General features: G+C 35.3%; 1 protein-coding gene across 10 annotated transcripts in view; it reads right to left on the reverse strand.

The window, feature by feature from the left end:
• The window catches only part of SLC4A10 (solute carrier family 4 member 10), a 150201-nt gene that overhangs the window by 116612 nt on the left and 13805 nt on the right, over positions 1–19784 (reverse strand). For 4 of the 10 annotated variants that reach the window (XR_003573047.1, XR_003573048.1, XM_027899936.1 and 1 more), the window contains exon 1: positions 497–863. The exons of 2 other annotated variants lie outside the window; for them this stretch is intronic. Coding sequence is in view for 5 of the 8 variants with exons in the window: in XM_027899936.1 (XP_027755737.1) it covers positions 497–577 (81 nt within the window). In the remaining 3 variants the exon portion in view is untranslated. Of the gene's footprint in view, positions 1–496; positions 864–19784 lie in introns of those variants that run through there. 4 more of the 10 variants (XM_027899937.1, XM_027899940.1, XM_027899944.1 and 1 more) reach the window with 2 other exon arrangements.

Here is a 19784-nt window from a genome sequence, read left to right on the forward strand (position 1 = left end):
CTACTGCTGCAAAATGAAGCAAGATCTGTGCCTGCAGAATAGCTCAGTCCTGTTACACAATGTGATACGTTGTTTTAAATAACCTGATACTGTAGGTAAACACTTGTCTTATACTTCATTTCATACAACAAACACATTCATAATAGCTTTTGTGTGCCACGTAAAGATAAAGCAAAATCAAAATGGAATACAATCTTGTCATTTTACTTTACAGGAAAGGTATAACCTTTTAACATGAATCAGTTAGAAGAAAACACATTCAGAATAAAAATAGGCTGAAAATATATATGGTATAAATTTACATTGTTCAAATATGAATTAACAACACATTAGAATTCCAAGATATACATTGCTCTGCTTATGTAAACAGCCTACCCTATAAATCCTGTAGCAAATCCAACATGAAGCAGTTACACAGACAAAGAGATTGCAAATGACCTAAAACTGTAAAACAAACCCTGTGTTAGAAATATTAGTATAAACTATGAGGTCATACCTGATGACTTAGGGACTGTAACGTCTCACCGGTTCCAAGCTGCATGACCTTTCTATTTCCAGAGACCCCCAAAAATTGCATTTCCTGTCTTACAAAAGTACATCACAAACCCATCTATCTTTTAAAATCTTCAGGGCTAGTGAAGAAAGCATTAACAGCCATTCTGTCCATCAGTAAGTGCTGGAGTCATTACCCTCAAGATATCAGATCTTAAATATAGTTTCCTCCGTGCGATTACAGACATCCAGTAGTCAAGGAGGCTGACACAGCTATATCACTGATGCTGCTAATGCCATCTGAAAACAGTAAGCTTACTGCTTAAAGCAATCCTGCATCATCCAAACAGAACAAGCCACATCCTTCAACTCCTCACTTGCGTTTTTTATAAAACCTAGCACTGCCATTATAGATTTTCTTTCCGTCTGTGGTCAGCTAAAGGAGAAATTAGATATTATGCAACCAGCTTTGCATTAACAAAAGAAAAACGGCAGATGAAGTGACATATCGAGGTTATCAAATTTTGCTTGCATGACCACTCCTCAGCAAGCACTGTCACCATTCAGAAGAAGCATCACAATCTGATTCAAAGGAAAATCAACAGAAATAAATTATAAACAATTCACAGGCAGCAAGGTATTTTAATACCTCTGCAGTACTGAAACAGCTATTTTATGCAGCCTTATGAATCCTAGTCCCTATTAAATTAAAAACATTGCTCGTCTAAGTATTTTTAGTGTTTATTTTCAATAAATTGCATGATCACTGCATTGTTTCCATTACTCCCTGCTAGTAGCCAGAAAACAGCATGACTTGAAAATGTGCCAGTATTATGACAGCAAAAATGTGGTCTGATATCAAACAAAACAATCATGCATGGATTTTTTCTGATATGAGAGACCTTTCAAGCTAACAAATGTACACTATACTCAATAATATTTAAATTATTAAGACAAAAAAAGACCTGAAATTTTTACTAAAACATATATATCATAAAACTGAAAATTATTATTATAAATCATTGCTTATATTTACTGTTGCTAGTATTACGGCAATAAACTTATGCAAACAAAACAATCACTTCACAGAACTAAGGTGAAACAGTGCCACCAAACCAGTAAAAGTCATCATTTAGTAATTCCTCCAAATTCCAGACCCACAGAAAAATTATTTGTGTTCTCATAGTGAAAAAGTAATGTTGAAATCCATATCTTTAAACACACTTTTCCTCAACACATATTGAAATACCTTGCTACCAATCGAATTTTACTGATAGGTAAAACCTGGAGGAAAAAGCTCTTCCCTAATTTAACTTCAGCTTGCTCCAAATGTTATTCAAATTAATTTGGATAACCCTTCTTTACTTCAAAATATACAAAGAAGCTGAAAGCAGAATGAAATTATTCTAAATTAATTCACCCAGATCCTATTCTGTTAGTTTAACATTATTATTATTACACAGTTGTAGTAACTGCCCCTTTGCATAACTGAAGAGTTAATCAAATTTAGCTTATAGTCATTCACATTATGGCACTGGCAAAGGCAAACTGGTCTCATCCATGAATACCACATATTTCACTTTAGAAGGAGACACTACCTGCTACTAGTTTTTAACTGAGTTCACTTTATACAGTGTGCAGCTGCCTCAACATAAGGATGATGCATCTACAGGGAAAGGGAACTGTCAGCCACACACTGGCACAGGGTCTCCAGCAAATGTCCAGCAGCAGAGCTGGCCAGTGAAGTCTAGGAGGCTTTTAAGTGCAACAGAGAACTAGATCAGGCCTGATCTGGTGCTGCTTTTTATATTCTCCAAGAGATTTAATCCCGATGTCCAACAACCTGACACTGTCTTTTTACTGCTGCTGACAGTGGCAGTCAGGGAGCCACTTTCAAACATTTTGAATGTTCTTGAAAGCTGCCACTTTTGAACTCATTATTTCACTTTCAACCTTGAAACTATAACTAAATCTATGTGCACAAATATAAATACATATGCACGAGGAGGCAAAAGGCCCTTCAAAAATCAAAGAAGAGCAAAGTAGCGGTAAATGAAGTAGAAAATAGCATTCCCCACATCAGTATGGAATACAAGTATCTCCAAAGGTAATATTTTTATTTCCAAAGGTAATTTTAAAAAGTAATAATTATACAGCAGGGTTAAATACTAAGTTACTTACTCCTGCGCAAATGCTCAGTTTTGCAATACATTCTCATCAGTAGCTACTTACAAGAGAAGTAAGGGAATACAACCTCGCATCTCTAAGTTGCTGGCAATCACTTGCAAGTCCCCCAAAGCCACCAAACTAGGATATGAAGGCCAGTAAGATGGTAAGAAGTGATATCAAAAATGTATGTTGCCAAGTCATTTTTCATAAGTACCATATAGGCTCTTCCTGTGCAAATCTTATGCTACATGATGATCTCAAAGAGTGGAAAACACAAAGCTAGAAGCTATAACCACAGCTGTCAGAAACATCACTTAAGAGTTTCTGCTCACAAAGAGTACCTCAACTCTCCTCCAGCTGGACATTTAATGAATTCAAGAACTAGCAAAACACAAGGCAGAAGACTATTGTCCTCAGTTAGATTAAGATCTCAGTACAAATTGTAAATGCACTCAGAAATACACAATTATTTCTTTGTGCATATTATCCCAGCTAGGAATACTTTCACTGAAGAGAGAAGGTATAAGTACAGTACCATTTTTATAAAGCATAGATATTTATTCCAAGATGTTAAAGGAAAAATCTGGTAGCCCATTCCCTTTAGACTATCAACAAGTATCACTTCATGCCGTACAAAAGCTTTACTCACTACAGTTTGCTTTTATTTAATTTTTCTTCACAGGAAAAAAAGGAAGAACAAAAAAAGATAGAAGCAAATTCAGAGTTCCTGTGAATTATGCAAGATGAAATAATGGTCACTTTGAATCTATCACAAATCAGCTTCATATCAAATAGAACTGACCCAAGCAGTGATGGAGCAAACACCTGAAGCTCTGTCACTCAGCTTTTTAAATTAAAGTCATGTTTGCTAGTACTAATGACCAGGAAAGAGAACATTTGAGATTAGTGTAAGGTATTATGGACTGTAAAAGTAATGTAAGATTATGCAGTGCTGTACCAAAAGAGACGGAAGAATACTAATGCTTGTTCCTCAGCAGCATTTTGGGAGATCAGTTCTACCATATATTTGTTTATAAATGACCAGAGCATAAGTAGTATTAATTATACCCAAAAAAATCAGTCTGGGTTTGTTCAAAAATTTCTGATATTAGAAAGCACTGCTAACATATGAGGACCATTACCAGGAAGATATGGATTACCTCTAGGAGCACAAAAATAAAACTGAGGTAAAATTTAAGAGTGCAAAATGCAAATATGTGAACTCATAGATTATTAAGTTTCTTTTGAAAATTGAGAGGTCAGCAGTTGAAAATTACAGTGAATGAAACTGGGGACAAAGATGATCACAAAGTAATTATGAGCTACCAACCTGATGTCCCTATGGAAACAAAATGAAATTTTAAAATTATCAGGAAATATATTCCTAGTACATAGACATCAACATTAATGCAATAATAAACTCTATTAAAATTATATTATTCTTGATTCTGATCATCTATTGTCTAAAAAAGGAACTGAAACTGGAAGAAAAGAAATATTCTACAATGGTCAGGGAAATTTTGAGAAGAAATTGAAAACATAACCTTTCTTAAGCTTAATAAACAAAAGACTAAGGGAGATCTGTGTAGGTGTGTCAAGAAAGAAGTGCCAAGGAAAAAGAAAAAAGTACAAATTTGGAACAAGCACAAATCCATACTAAGTTATCATTAATTTGTGGGGGATTAACTATCAGGGGTTGAAGGCCTGCAAGAGCAGAAAATTTAAATCAAAACCCAGAAGTGTATCTAGCACTCCTCTGTTTCTGCAAGACATGAAAACAGGGACAAATGAAGAAAAATGCAAAATCTTAGAATATAGCAAATTGGTATCAAAAACAGGACCTAAGGAAAATCAGCAGACTGCCATGTGGCTCAAAAATGACTGGAAATTAGTTTAGAAACCTGAATTTAAAAAAAAAAAAAAAAAAAAAAAAAAAAAAAAAAAAAAAAAAAANTATCTATTACCTTTCCTTAGTCAACACATGTATCTCTTGTTTAATTCTCCATTATATTACAGTTTGGGTTTGGGTTTTTTTGTTATTGTTGTCGTTAAAAAGTGTAAATAGCCTTTAGGCTGAAAGGAAAGTCATTAGGAAACTGAAGTTTAAATTTATTAACTCAGTTGAAACTTGTTATATTTTATGGACCTACTGTGTTCTCTCAGACGAGATACTGTTCTCCTGGGATTATTTCAGCAGGCATTATGTAAGTCTAATCAGTTCATCTGTGGATAACCATGACTGTGGTTAAAGGAAACTCAAAACATTTATAAAACAAAACAGGAAGTAAGCAGAGGCAAACCTGAAAGACATGCATAGTCAAAATTTGCAAATTAACTGTTCAGTTTCAATTCTGCCTAGCAGATAATGCAGTTGTATCAAAACCCCCTCTTCCAAACACTCCATTGGTAGTGTTGCTATATCCTAACTTTAAAATTCAAGTTTTTATCTCAGGCCAGACCCTGAGATCTGATCTGATGATCCAGATCACTACACTAAATATTACTGACAAATTAGAATAAAATTATAATAAACAGTTTGAAAACAAGATTTCTCTGCAGTATTTTACCTTCAAAAACTATTTTGAAATGTCTGGCATCCCATTTCCCAGAATATAATGTAAGTGAAGGTTGACATCTCCTTTCTTTTAGACTGCTGAGGAGCAATCCTCTACTTACAATGTATATAACAGATGGTTGCTTACACTTGTTCTTGGAAAAATACAGAAAATAAAGAGTACAAAAGCTCCTCAAAGCTTGCAATCATGAATTTACTTTCTTAGCAAAATTATATTTACATAAATCATGGATTCCAGAAAAGTTTTTGTAAAATCACATTGAACTGGTAAATTTTAAATATGCATCTATAAAGTGAATGGATTCTATTTAAAATAACCAAGTCTTCCTTTTCTGACTTAAAAGAAAGCAAAGCTTTCCACCCTTTTTAAGCATCTCAACAGTGCAGTAACTTGTGGGTGGCCTGGGAAAACCCTTCTACTTTTATCAACTGACTAAGGACATGGCTGACTAAAGGCTTAACTTTCAACCACTGGGGATGCTAGAATTGATTACAAGAAAACACTTTCCCTTCTTCAAAAAGGTGATGGTGGAATTTGAACTCAGTGTTGTATAGCACAACAGAAATTTATTTTCCTGATAACAAAGAAATAATTTAATCAAAAAGGCTGGAACCCATTAGGAAAGAAAATTCTAAAAGCCTTTCCACAGATGGAGCATCAGGACAGGTGATGTTGCTCTGGGTGTCTCCCCAGTATTACACAATACTGAAGCTGCAGCCTAGTTATACATTGCACAGTTCATACCTTCCTTTCTTTGATCCTTTTTTAATCTCCCCCTTGTCCCTGAAGAGGAAGAAAAACCCCTTTTTCTTAAGAAAAATTTGTCAGCTCACTAATCCTAGCTTCTTATATGCCTCAGAATAGATCTGACTTTATTCTAAATATTTTGCATTAAAAAAGTTCTTTCAAAGAAGAGAAATGTTAAATTTTGACATATAATTACCATTATCCTCTCTGCTAGCAGAAAATGATGGCAAAACGCCAACTTGCTTGTCTGCTACAGATAAGACATTTCCAAGCTTCCATCCTTCCCTTCAGAGAAAACAGAAGGGGAAGACCAGCCAGGAGAAAGCCTACCCTGTCAGCTGATCCTCTAAGAAATAAAATTAATATTCTCCTAGCAGAAATCATTTTCCTCTGAGCCTGAGGTAAATGATATGCCTTACCATATGGTATGATGGTCCTTTCAAGAATGACAAATTTGATGAATTTTTCCTGGATGGTCTTTCTCTCATCCAATCTCTTCTCATCACCTCCAGCTTCTGCTGCAGGCAAACTCTCAAGAGGCATAAATCAGCATAGCATCACCAAATTATATAACTTCTATCCAGTGGGGATTTAGCCCCTTCTATTTCAGCCTTAGCATAAAAAAGTGCCTGTGCATTTTTCAATAATCTTTTTGATCTGTGTAGAGCTCTGGAGAATTACCCTGACACACTGCTGAGCTTCGACACCCATACACCCATTGTGAGCAGAGAACCCAGACATTTTTCTTAAAGGAAGAACCTAAAAAAGGTTTTGTCCAATTACAACATATTCAGAACTAGCTCTAAATCAGAAAAAACTCTGATTCAGTTCAAACAGGGAAAAAAGGCACAAGGCAGGTTCAGGCAAGTTTCCTCACTGTATATAAAAATACTGGCACACTTTGAATACAAATTCAGCTATGAACTCCTCATTAGTTCACCTATATTTCTAGGCAATCAAACTGTCTCAATACCTTCGCAAAACCCCAGATACCAGATTATTTTTACATCATTTGTACATCATGGTCCTTTGAAAGTTTTACTTTTATCAATAAAATACAGATATTTTAAAAATCTATCTACCAACACACACTCATCTGCTAGAAAATATGCTGACTCTAAACAAGAATGAGAATAAATAAAGATCAATTTTAGACAATATTTGTCAGTCAAAGCTCATCCAAAAAGAAAACTGCTGGACACATCAGTTGCCCCAAAGTTTTCCAGGCTGTTTTAACTGTTTATTTCAGCCATGTAAAACAAGAGAGTTTGTAAGCTTAAAATATTAGAGCACAAACATAAAACTGCTCCTGTGCAAAATACCCTTTAGAGTCTTAGAAGACAGTAATGTGGGATGAGAATTGCAAAGGCTGGGAGGCAAAGTCACTGCTTTGAAAAGAGGCAATGGAAGAAAAGAGCTGTTACTAGAGCACAATTCAGGATTAGGTTAGTCTTGACAAAACCCATATGACAGGAAGAACACAAGACAGTAAGAATTGCTTTATAAATGTAATTTATCACATCAATATGTAATATATCAGACAGATTATTACCTAATTTTATCACCTCTACAGCTGCAAAAATAAATAATAATTACTGAGTAGCTTATTCCAAAATCAATTCCAAAACGTGAGCTCTAAAACAAATATTTGCTTTCTTTCAAAGTTAACAAAACAGTGCACATGGAAAGCAAACAGGCTAAGATTAACTGCACCAGCTCTATCTTGTCAACTTTTTTTCTGTCAGTGGACACAGAAAAGTTTTCCAAGCAGCACACACTTCACTATTAGCTAAACTTCTTATTTATGACTGTGCAAGGTCAGGCATCCATAGGCTAAACAAGCCCTGGCTTGGGGGCAGCCCTCCTCTGACTTATGCGGGAAGAATAAAGGTAGAAGAAAGAAAAGCCCCCCCAAACTAAAAGCAGGCCGCAAAGCTGATATTGGTATGTTCTGGATGAAATTATAAAATCAGAGATATATGGATGAAAGTGGAGGAAAAGGTATAATTTCCTAGGATAATCCAAAATGCTTTGAAAATTTAATTGCCCGCATATTTTTTTAAATATTTAAAACAGAATTTTGCACTCAATAATGCAAGGACATAGATAAAAATGCTAAGATCTCAAGAAAGAAATAGCCAATGATTCCTTCAAAGACAGAAAACTGGGACAAAATGCTCATTGGAACATACAGAGTCTCCCGCAGGAGCTTCAAAAGTCAGACACCGCCTGCTTTTCTATTTAAACTGCCTTTTAGCTACCTACTTCGGTAGAAGACACTGGTGAAAGAGCAAAGGTGTAAAGGACAATAAAAGATAAAAGAACACTGACATGAAGAAAATTTAATACTTAGACACGTTCCAGTCATGGGGACTTTCCCGGTTTGGAAGTTGTTGGTTTTATACATGCTTGTCCTATAATGACAAGCAAAGTTAAAACAAAACAAAAACATTCACTCTTGTGAATACTACTTTTATTAAACACTGTTTCCCTCTTTAAGTAAAGCAAACATTGCAAACACCAGAGTGAAATTATAATATGTGGAGTATGATAGCAGGTCTTCTGGAATAGCCCCATTGTAAAGACTCTTTACCCTTAAACAAAAATATTAACTGCTGTGTTGTGTAACTGTTAAGTTGGGGGGTTGGGGTTTTTTCCCCACTAAAGTGCAGAGATCTTTATTTCCATGATTCTTCATAGGCATTTGCTCTTAGGTGAACTTACATACACCACACATATAGGTGTGAGGAAAGTGTATCATTTGTCATCCTAAACTATTGCCTGAACTTGGATTGCCTAACAGACTTTTTTGTGCATTACACACAAAATAGAACTTTTGTCTGACAGTCTAAAACCCAAATGATCAGAACTATCATGACTAAATATATGCAGGCTAATAAACCTCTCCATTTTTACTAAGAGTCAGCAGCAGCCCATTTTACCTTTTTCCTCTCCTTCCAACAGTGAGAAAAACAGTGCTGGGAACACCTCCCCAGAGAGTAACAATGGCAGACACCAGATTCCCGAATTAGACAATTTCTTCCCTGCTCTCATCTCCCTCCAGTGACCATCAGCAGAACCACCACACATCCTCCACCAGCACAGGCCTTTTTCAGGCCTTCCTGCTCTCTTAAAGACTTACTGTTTTCGAAGTTGGTGAGAAAAAAAACAAGATGGGTCTGGAAGCAAATCCAAGGCTAGGTAAGAAAAAAGAAAATATGTCAATCTGACTCTGCAAGCAAGCAGTCATTACATTCCCTCATAATCTTCTCTGCTCAAAACCATTTTTAAAAATTCCTCTTAGCTATTTCCACACAAATTTCAGAGAAAATGGTAACTATAAAGCAAGGGCATTCTCATCACAAAACAGTTGTCCAGCAGTCTCATGATACTCCTCAAAGGGTATAAGGCTTCAGCCTCTGCTACCTCCAATGTTTTGAAAGACATCACCATACATTCTTGAACTAAAACCTGATTACTGGGTTCTCAGATCAGACTTAAGAACTAAATGAAGGTCTGTGGAAACAATGAAGTTGTATTGATAAAAAGAAATTACATCAATCTCTCAGAGAAATTCATTAATAACTGAATGCTCTCACTATTCAGAAAAACGTTTCCAAATTTGATACAAAAATGTTATGCTACTTTGTTAGAAGAAAATATTATGATTTAGTACCATAACATTCCTGAAAGTACATGGTTAAAAACTGAATTTGAACTATGTCACCAGTATAACAGTCTTATATGAGACAAGGTGTTACCTTTGCTATCTGGCCATTTCAAAACTCAGATAAATTGCTGTAAATCTCCTGCACAAAGTAACCTTTTATTATCAATGCTCAGATAAATTGCTGTAAATCTCCTGCACAAAGTAACCTTTTATTATCAATGCCCTAAAAAAAAAATCTACTTAGTGTCACAATTCATGTCTTCTTTAGCTGTACCATGTCATACACTGAAGTCTCAAATATCAGGTAACTTAATACCTCATATGAATATGAGATCACATCCTTCCAACTCAGCATATTCTGTTAACACCACCAACCTAATAACTTTTTAAGTTATTCTCGTGCTTGGCTTGGCTTAAGGTGAAAAGTCTTTGGGGCAAAAATAATATATGCCATTTACTATGGAAAAACTTTTAGCAAACTAATGCAAATTGTAACTGCTGGCTGTTTGCAATTTTGTAATAAGAGAACACTGTGAAGATATTAGTCACAGTAGCACTGAATATTGTAATTATCAAGCTTGATATTTGACTTCTAAGAGATGATCTCCAAGTCTGGGATTCACTTCTACTTTTATTATGTAAAAACAAAAGGTAGTGAAATGTTAAAAAATACATTCATTAATGTGAAGAATTTTCAGATAAATTACTAAAAATTAGAGTTTTCAGAAGTGAAGTAGAAGAAAAAAAAACATGAAGATTTGAGCTAGTTTTAAATAACTGAAATTCTAACTTCATTAAGTCCATGTAAGAAATAATTTTATAATATTTTTATTAGTTCCTGCAAAATCTGTTTTTCGGTAAGTTCGACTGCCTTTCAAAATGTATTACACCACAAATTCCACTTCAGATATAATCTGAGAACACCTGTGTTATTTCACTAGTCTGATTATTCTCAAATTTGTACACAGTACTTATTTTTTATAGTACTACCATTATACATAATGATTCTTCATTAAGTCACCAACTCAATTTTTGTCTTTAAGGAAGAGTTCTACATTTTAACATGTTGTATTGTATGCAGACTCAAAGGAGAATAGTATGCAAAGGGAGAAACATGAAAAGAATCATTCAAATGTGGCACCAGACACACATTACTAGTAAAAGTTTTGAGTATCTCAGCTATCTACAGTATTTTCCAATTGCTGGACAGAGACAATGTAAATCTCAAATGCAGCCTTCTGCCCATCCTAAAAAAAAATAAACTTACTTTGAAAACAAAGATACAGCAGTCAGCTACCCACTTGGTAGCAAGGTGACCAGACTTATATCTATTATTTCATAAATACTTTTTATTTATAAATAATCTTCCCACTATTAAAGTTGTTATTCATACAACTCATACAAAAGCCAGTTCACCATAAATCATTTTAAATATCACAGCTGTAATATGAATTCCAATAAATAACTCATTCAAGAAATTAATTAGCAACAAAAGGTTATGAAATTCACTTGATAGTAAGAGAAGTACTTAAAATAAATGCAATAGAAATAATTTATACTAATGTAAAAGGTAGTACTGAGTGTTATAAGCCAAGAAAAGAAGTTCAGACCATATCATAAAAAGAAAATTCTCATAAATTTTTCATTTCTTTTAAATTACTTTCTTACCTCACCTAGCCTCCAGCAGTCAACAGACCATAGGCTTATAGACAGTCTATTCTAACTTCAGAAACCACTTGCTCACTTGCCAAGGAAGAGAGAAAGGTGAGTAGGGAAACCAAGTCAGAGCTTGAATTTAAGATAGTATTGTGTCTGGGCCTGTTGCCTCTTTTTCACCTTGGAAAAAAAAAAAATGCCTCCCGCTATCAGGTAAAATAGAATTACTCTAACTCAAAGAAATTAATTCTCTATCCAAATAGATGCTCCATATGCTCACTTTATTACTTCTCTCAAGAACACAGTGCTGAAAAACACACTGTAAATAAAAATCTGAATCTCTAATTCCCAGCACCTTCATAATCCATTTCAAGAAAAATGCATTGCTCTCCCTCCCTCATGCTCTCAAGCCCCTCTACCAACATGACATTCCTAAGTCTAAGCCTATTTTCCAGGTCATCAGTATGACCTTGTGCAAAGCCTTACAGCCAGTGGGGTTTATAGCTAGATGGCAATATACCCAAATGGGAACTTATACTTTCTATCATTTCTGTTCTAGTGAGGTAAGCAAATACTTTGGGTCTGCTAAAAGGAAGCTTTTGGCAATTTCAACCTTATCTTCATGTGTCTTAATGATACAGGATAGTTTGGAGCAGTGGGCACTCCCAGATGGTGCACATGGCAATGCCAAAGGTTGACCACCAGCCCCTCAGATGTTCAAGAAGCTAAAAATTCTCAGATGCTACCAAAGCACAACAGGCCACACCGGCCACAGAAAACACTCTGACATTACAAGAGAAAGACTTATTTGCACTCAGCTCAAACTCTTCAGAGTTTCAAAATTTTTCTGGTACACAATTTAATTTCTCATAACCCAAGACATACTGAAGTTAGGGCAGCTATCACAAGTGTTAAAATAGCAGGTTATTTGTAAATTAAGTTTTCAAGCAGCTTAAAAAATAGTATTTAACAGTTATCTTACATTTTAATAGCTCAAGGGTAAGGTTTTCTTAAGAAATACATGTACTGCACTTTATACTAATTATCATCATCAACATTAGCAGTAGCAGTAATATTAAGCCCTTCTGATTCAAACCGGTGCTACCAGCAAAGCAATGAGAGGAGGTGAAAGGCACAAAAAGCAGAAGTCAGAGCCAAAGATTTCTTTTGTTTTGTTCTTTTACAGAACCCTGGACAAGCTCAGGGATGCCTGGCATCAGCAAAGTCCTGATTTCTGTTCAGGTTCATCCTTTTTTTTATCCCCAGGCAGAGCCCTCATAAAGGGGCTCCTCCAGCTCCTTTCTCAGCAGATTGCTCCTGACCCCTCCTATTCAGCACCATCCCTCTACCCAGTCTGTCAAGCTAGTCCATATACTAAAATAATAAATACAGACTGTATTAATTATTCATACAGTCCAATTTGACATGTTAGATTGAATGTCATGGTTATCCTGAAGGTAGAAAATGTCATTTTACATAACATTCATTAAATGTAGTGAACTAATTAAAGTATGTTAATTGGGTAATAGACACAAAAGAACTTAGTATTTGGAAGAGACTGGTCACTGTTAATACAGTGTGCATTGTATTGCGTTAATACTTTGGCTGTAATTTTATGTTTAATGAGCAAAAGAAAAAGCTGATTATTCAGAAAGCAGAAAAAAAAAATCACATGTGTTACGTGTTGGAAAAATAGCCTCAGGTGACAGAGGAAATACATACCATAGGAACCTGCACTCTAACAAAGAAAGTATCATTTCAAAACCCTTAAACAACATGCTGTCACTGGAAATTTTATATATTCAGATGCTAGAAAGCAATATTTAATTGTTGATGTCAATAAAATGGCAAAAAATCTGATTTTATTTGCACAAGTTATCTGTTCTCCCTATACTATGTAAACATTTTTCCTGGGTTTTTTACATTTCCATTTACTTTATGGCAATTCAGACTAAGGCTCCCATATCAAATAATTTAATTAGGAAAAAAATAAAGGAAGAATTTATTAATTAAACTCCTACTCACACCAGGCAAATGTTGGTGGGAAATACATGTGCATATGTCTGGCACTGGAAATAAATTGCATGTACTGCTCTACATGCAATTAAAACATACTCCGGCCTTATGTTAGAACAGTTTTTTTCTCATTCCATATCTTATCTCCTCACTTTCCACCTGATTTGAAAAGGCTCAACCAAAACTAGGATGCATTCTGATGTATGCTATTAGAAAGGAAAAAAAAAATCCAGTTAGCACTCTCAGTAAAACAAAGGACTTTACTGTCTTCAGAGGACAACTGGAATAATGACAGTAACAAAGAGAACAGATGACAATCACAAACTACTCAGGATAAAAGCAAAATACTTAATTTCTTAAGCTTAGTAGCATACATTTTGGATATCATTACTCAGTCATTAAAAAGTGAATCCTAATATAAAAGACTAAGCAAGACAGATTAAGAAAAGGAACTTCATAGTCACAATGAAATTTGGATAGAATTTAGATAAATTCAAAGCAAGTCTTAAGCTTAAACAAAGAACACACCATACACAAACTTACAAACAAAAGCAAACCCTCCAGAAAGATTAGCAGCTACCTGGCCTGGAAGCTACTCTATTTGGGTTTTTTTATTAATATTTAAGTTTCACTGAGGGTTAAAACTCTGCTGTGAGACACCTCAGTCTCCACAGAGCCAAGGAACTCAATGGCTCACCAGCACCTAACGCCAGTCAAGGTTTGAGCTCGGGTGCTGCTCTCACCTCATGTCTGTCCACTCAACTTTCCCTGCTGTTGTCTGAAAAACACATCCAACACCACCTGAAACACAGAGATGGCCACTGCTTTGTTTTCTAGCAATAGTGTAACACCATATACCCTTGTTTGTTCCACTATAACATGGCAGATATAGGTCTGTTCATCCTCTCCACCTGCAAGAATACAGTTACTTTCTTCCCACATCTCTCAAAAACGGTCCTGTTGGGAAGGCAGGCGAGAGTTGCTTCACAGTTACACCACTCTTCAGGGACAACAGAAACAGGGGTTTATTCTTTTTAAAAAGCAAAAGGAGTTGAACCTGTGTCTCATGTCCAGCATAATTACATCAACCACTGAACCACTGACACACTGGGCTTCATTTCCCCAGAGAGGAAATCAGGGAGCTGTGGTAGCAGGTCAACAACCAGCCGTCTTATTGAGGCACCTAACCCAGACCCTCCTACTGAGCACCAAGTTCAGGAGTCTCCTCCTTGAAAATGAGAACTAATGAAAATAAGGCCAAACCCTTCATAAATGCCCACGAAACTTAGAAGCTTTAGTCCTGTCTAATGTCAGACACCTGGGTGATTTCAGGTGAGCTGGTGCAAATGGCACAACATGGCATCAGCTGCCAGCTCAGAAGCAGCATGTGTGTCCTGGACAGATGTAGCCAGCAGAGGCACAGTGCCATGCTCTTGTGGCAAAGCTGCCTCCATTTCTAGATTTATTTTATCCAAACATGGTCAAAAATATGTGAACTAAATTTTCAAATTTTGCCACAGTGCAGAAATTTTTTCCACATCAAGATGGCAGCCGTGCTTCAGGACAAGCCTTAAGGGAACTGCTGGAACCAGCTCAAATTCACAGTGAGCCACAAGGTTCACAAACATCATTATCCCTCACCGCTTAACTCTAAGCTCATTAACAACTCCTGAGCACTCAGTTGCAAGGTCTTTCACCTCTACCTACTCACGACCCCTGTGAGAAAATTTGGTCTCAAGTAAAGTTCCTTCAGAAACAAACAATGCTACTGCGCAGCACTAACAAATACCTACTTAGAGGGGATAATACACTAAGTATGCAGGGCAGACCATATTAACACAAGTTACACCCAAATTCACAAGAACCACAACCGTTGTGTAAAGCTTCTTACCCTAAAAATTAACTGAGGTGTCTAAAGAAACAGGGGTTTTATATATATATAGTTTGTCCTCCAGAAGAATTCACAGCGTTGGAACCGCAGAGCTTTTGTCAGGAGAAAGTTGTAACATTTCTTCCAACATATGAATGGCATCAAATGCAATTAACTGCTCTAGCAAGAGTTCATGTATCTCTACTAGCTGAGTATTTCCCTTGGCACATGCACTGTTTCCAGTCCTTTTTCTCTGTGCTTCACATAGTTATGTGCAAAGGATTTATTATAAGTGTGTCCAATTACGCATATAATTATTTCTAAACAAGTGCGTTGATTTAATGAAGCCCTGTAAATTTACAAAAAGCACAGTTTGAGCTAATTCCATGGGATGTACTTCCCTGGTGCATTTTCCATGACATATAAACTAAAACACAATTTGACTGCTCAGCAGTGCAAAATAATTGCAAAAGATTTTTGTTTTAATTTTCAAAATCACCCTAAACAACAAGTACCCAGGAAATCCAGGAAGTCTCTCATCATCATGTCACATAGCGTTCTTTCTGGAATAAGTTAAATAGATGAAAGAAGAATGCTGGTCCTGCTTTTGAGAGACATAATGTCACCCTTACTAGGGTGTTAGGAGCTCAGACACTTAGACAATAAGCATCACAATGTCTTAAAAAATTAAAAATGTAGCAAATAATCTTTCAGAGAAAGGACAAATCATTCCCACTTCCATTTCTGTTCATATTATACCAATACCTGTGCTTTGACAGCTGTTTTCTAAGTGTTCTAAGAGCATTTTGCAAAACTGAATCATTTAGGTTGTACACCGGGATTTAATTTCTTAAAATGCATCTTTTGAGTGTGACTTGAAGAGCCTAACCAGGTAAAGAGAGGTGTATTCAAATGCTACCAAAAGCTTTATGAAATCCATACAATAAGGTGGTCAACAAATTTGTTAATTTAAAAAAGAAGAGGTGAAGAACATAAAGTTTAAATGGTTTAAGAAGGCAATAAGGTACCATTTAAACTGAGGGTTGAGGAGAATGATTTAAGATGCTTTAGGCACACATAACTCAAAAGAACATGAATAAGTTTTCCACTGTAAAATTCAAGTTCAATTTCAGCAATATCTTTCAAACAACAGGATTATTAAAGCCTGTAGAACTCAACAATTTAAATGAAATTAAAACCCCAACTTTCCAGACACCCAGAAGTGCTAGACTGAAAAAAATACAAAGTAAGAGCTGACTCTTTCCCAGTACAATTGCTAGAAACAATAAAGAAATTCTTTGCACTGTCACCACGTAAATATCCTTACTAATCTTCTCCGTTTCTCAGATAATGGCTCACAGCTGAATTAGCTTTTAATTGTAAAGGGTAAGAACATTTCTGGCCTTAAGGAATCAGGTACAGAGACTTAATCAAATAATCAAGCAGACAGTTCTTTGTTCGTTCCTTAGCAGGAGATTAGCACATAAGGAGAGAAAAATCTTCTTGATGGGTGACATAACTTAGAAAACCAACCTAATCTTGTCAGCAAGACAAGAAAATGAAAATTGTAAAGAATTGCTGCAAGGATTTATATAAGGCTTTACAACTTGAGGAAGAAAATTAAATTTCGAAGTATTTTTGAAAGAACATAACATTTAAAAACAAAGGGATAAAGTTACATATTCAAGAGATTTTCAGATGGCAATAAAACCCAACGAGCATCAAAATTACTGAGGTAACATTAGAGAAATCTCCATCTTCATTTTTATCTTCTAAATTTTATACTGGTGTGCTGGCAAATATGCCTAAAGCCGTTACTAGTGTATCAGAACTATTACTGATGTGATTCTTTGTCCAAAAAATTATTACAACTGTGATATTTATAACACAGAGACTAAATATAAGTAAGCCTCCAAGCAAAAATACGTTATTCAGATGATAAATGACTTTCACTACATTTTTTGTCATTTATTCTAATAACAGTTGCCCTATTTTCAGAAACTTTATATCATTCACCCTTAACAAGTCTTTTCCAGAGGGAGAAAAAGACTATTAAATCAATTTTTCAATCATAACTAGTTGGAGAAAATTCTATCTCCTTAAGTGAACATAATCAAGTTCAGTATGTGAAGATTTTTTCCTTGAAAGTCTTGGTATTTCTGCTAGGAAAATGACCATATTTTCCCTATGTAAATGATAATGTTTCATTTCTATTTTGAAACAACAATCAGTAAACTGGTATCAAATTAAAAAAAAAAAACAGTTAAAAAGATAAACTTATGAACACACTAATCACAGGAAAAGTGTATATGATAACTTGGAAATTCTGCCCCTTCCTTCCATTTCAAAATTTGACTAAAGTATTACATTTCCTCCATCTAGGTAGATCACTGTAATTTAACGCAACTGGTGATGCATGGGTGCGACATCACTTTTTTGCCAGCCATCTCTGGTTATCCTCATTGAGGCCATCCTGAGCATCCCCAGCCCAGATCAAGTTCTTCAAAATATTTACAGTCCACTCTAACTGAAGACTGTGACCCTTATTGAATCAAGTGCATGTAGAACAAAGATGGAATGGTTGTCTATGAACAGTGTGAAGGCTTCACTATGCTCTCCTAATGCAGGGTACAAAGTATTTGAGAAAGGAATGTAAAAACAATTGTGGTTAGAGAGAAATCTAGAGCTAGAATGAAGCCTACAGTGGATCAGCCAAATCATGCACTATTATGAAATTCTGCAGAGTGCTCTTGTTTAACTAGACTCTCCACTCAAAAAGTATAGTTATAACACCACATTCCCTCATGTAACAAAAACCTGCCAACAAGAAAATGCCAAAGAAATACTAAAAAACCTTGAAACAAAAAGGAAAAAAAAACACAACATGTAACAAACCTTACAGATTGAGATATATATATATATATATATAAAGCACTCAATTATGCTGTAAGACTTCAGTGAAAGAAGATTCCATCAAATACATCATAGGAACTGGATGAAGTTCCATGAATTAAAAAGAAACTAGTAAGTAAATTAACAAGAAAAGAATCTCAACATTTCATGTAATCTATTCATGTAATCTGGAAGGGGTTGCTCCCTTCTCCCAGGTAACTATCAGTAAGACAAGAGGGCACTGTCTCAAGCTCTGCCAGGGAAGATTTAGATCAGATATTAGGAAGACATTCTTTACAGAGAGGGTAATCAGACATTGGAATGGGCTGGACAGGGAGGTGGTGGATTCTCTATTCCTGTATGTATTTAAGAAAAGACTGGATGTGGCACTTAGTGCCACAGTCTGGTAACTGTGGTGGTAGTGGATCAAGGGTTTGACTTGATGATCTCAGAGATCCTTTCCAACCCATCTGATTCTATGATTCTATTATGCAACAGCATGAAACCTCTGCAATGCAACAGTAATCCCTATCTTCTGCATGGTACTTGATAGGTCCACTAGGAGGTCCAGCTGCAATTCACTGGGGTGGATCAGTCATTCACCTTGGAATTGGGAGACTCTTAAAGGGAAGGAATACTGAGATATATATATATATATAAAAAAAAAAAAAAAAAAAAAAAAAAAAAAAAGAGTCCCTTTGCTTTTTTTCCTGTTTTTTTTTAATAATTCCCCAAAATAACACATTTTGGAAACTAGTACAAATTATAGCTGCAATTCAGATATTATATTTCAGCATATGACCTGAAAATTCCATACACTCCATAAAGAATCAGAATTATGAAATACAGATGCTAATTACCTAGAATTTAAAGTGTATCATATTAGTCTATTCATGTTATAGTGATCCAGAAGATGTTCTCAAGCCATAAACGGACTATTGAGAGTGCAATCCTATTTTAGTCTACATTCATCTTTAAGATACAAAGAAGTAAATGAGGGAGCCTTTTTTTTTCTCCTCCAAAAGAAAACCAGTATCAGAAAGTATCCCATTAGAAGGATCACAAAGAAAATAGAGTTTGAGAACAGACTCATCATTGCTGAGGGGGATGAAAGCTAAAAGGTACCTAGAGAAATAAACAACTTTAAGCATTTGACTAACGAAATGTACAGCAGACTTTGCCCCCGGCATCTCGCCTGCATAGTTCTCTCTCTCCAGGTTCTGCCCTTTTGTACCATGCCCTAAGCAAAGCAGATCAATTTTTTTTTTAAATGATACAAATATTATTTAAATGAGCTTGTAGGTCATTTTAATTAAACAGTCTATTTTAACCTTGGTTTATAGTTAGATTTTTTTTTTCAAAAAATATATCTACTGTCTTTTGTTAGTATAACGCTGCAAGAATACTGAAGTGGAAAACAAAATATATTACATCTGGTGACTGTACATTCACTAATATACTAATCAGTGTCAATTTTGCATTATTTTGTTGAAAATTACAGCATTTAATTGCTAGTTGGGGATATTTAGTTGTTTTGGTTTTGTTTATAAGATAAGTTGTCCAAGAGTCTAGTTCAGTGAAAATACTACACCAAACCTAGTTATACATCTTGTTTGAAATCTCAGTAGGAACTTCCATGTATTTCTCTTGTTTAAATTTCTTTGAAATTTTGTACATATCCTTTAAATTTCAAGAG

Source organism: Empidonax traillii, unplaced genomic scaffold (assembly GCF_003031625.1).
Source record: "Empidonax traillii isolate 1590-97213 ecotype Southwest subspecies unplaced genomic scaffold, ASM303162v1 scaffold696:size366466, whole genome shotgun sequence".
NCBI classification, from domain to species: Eukaryota; Metazoa; Chordata; class Aves; order Passeriformes; family Tyrannidae; genus Empidonax; species Empidonax traillii.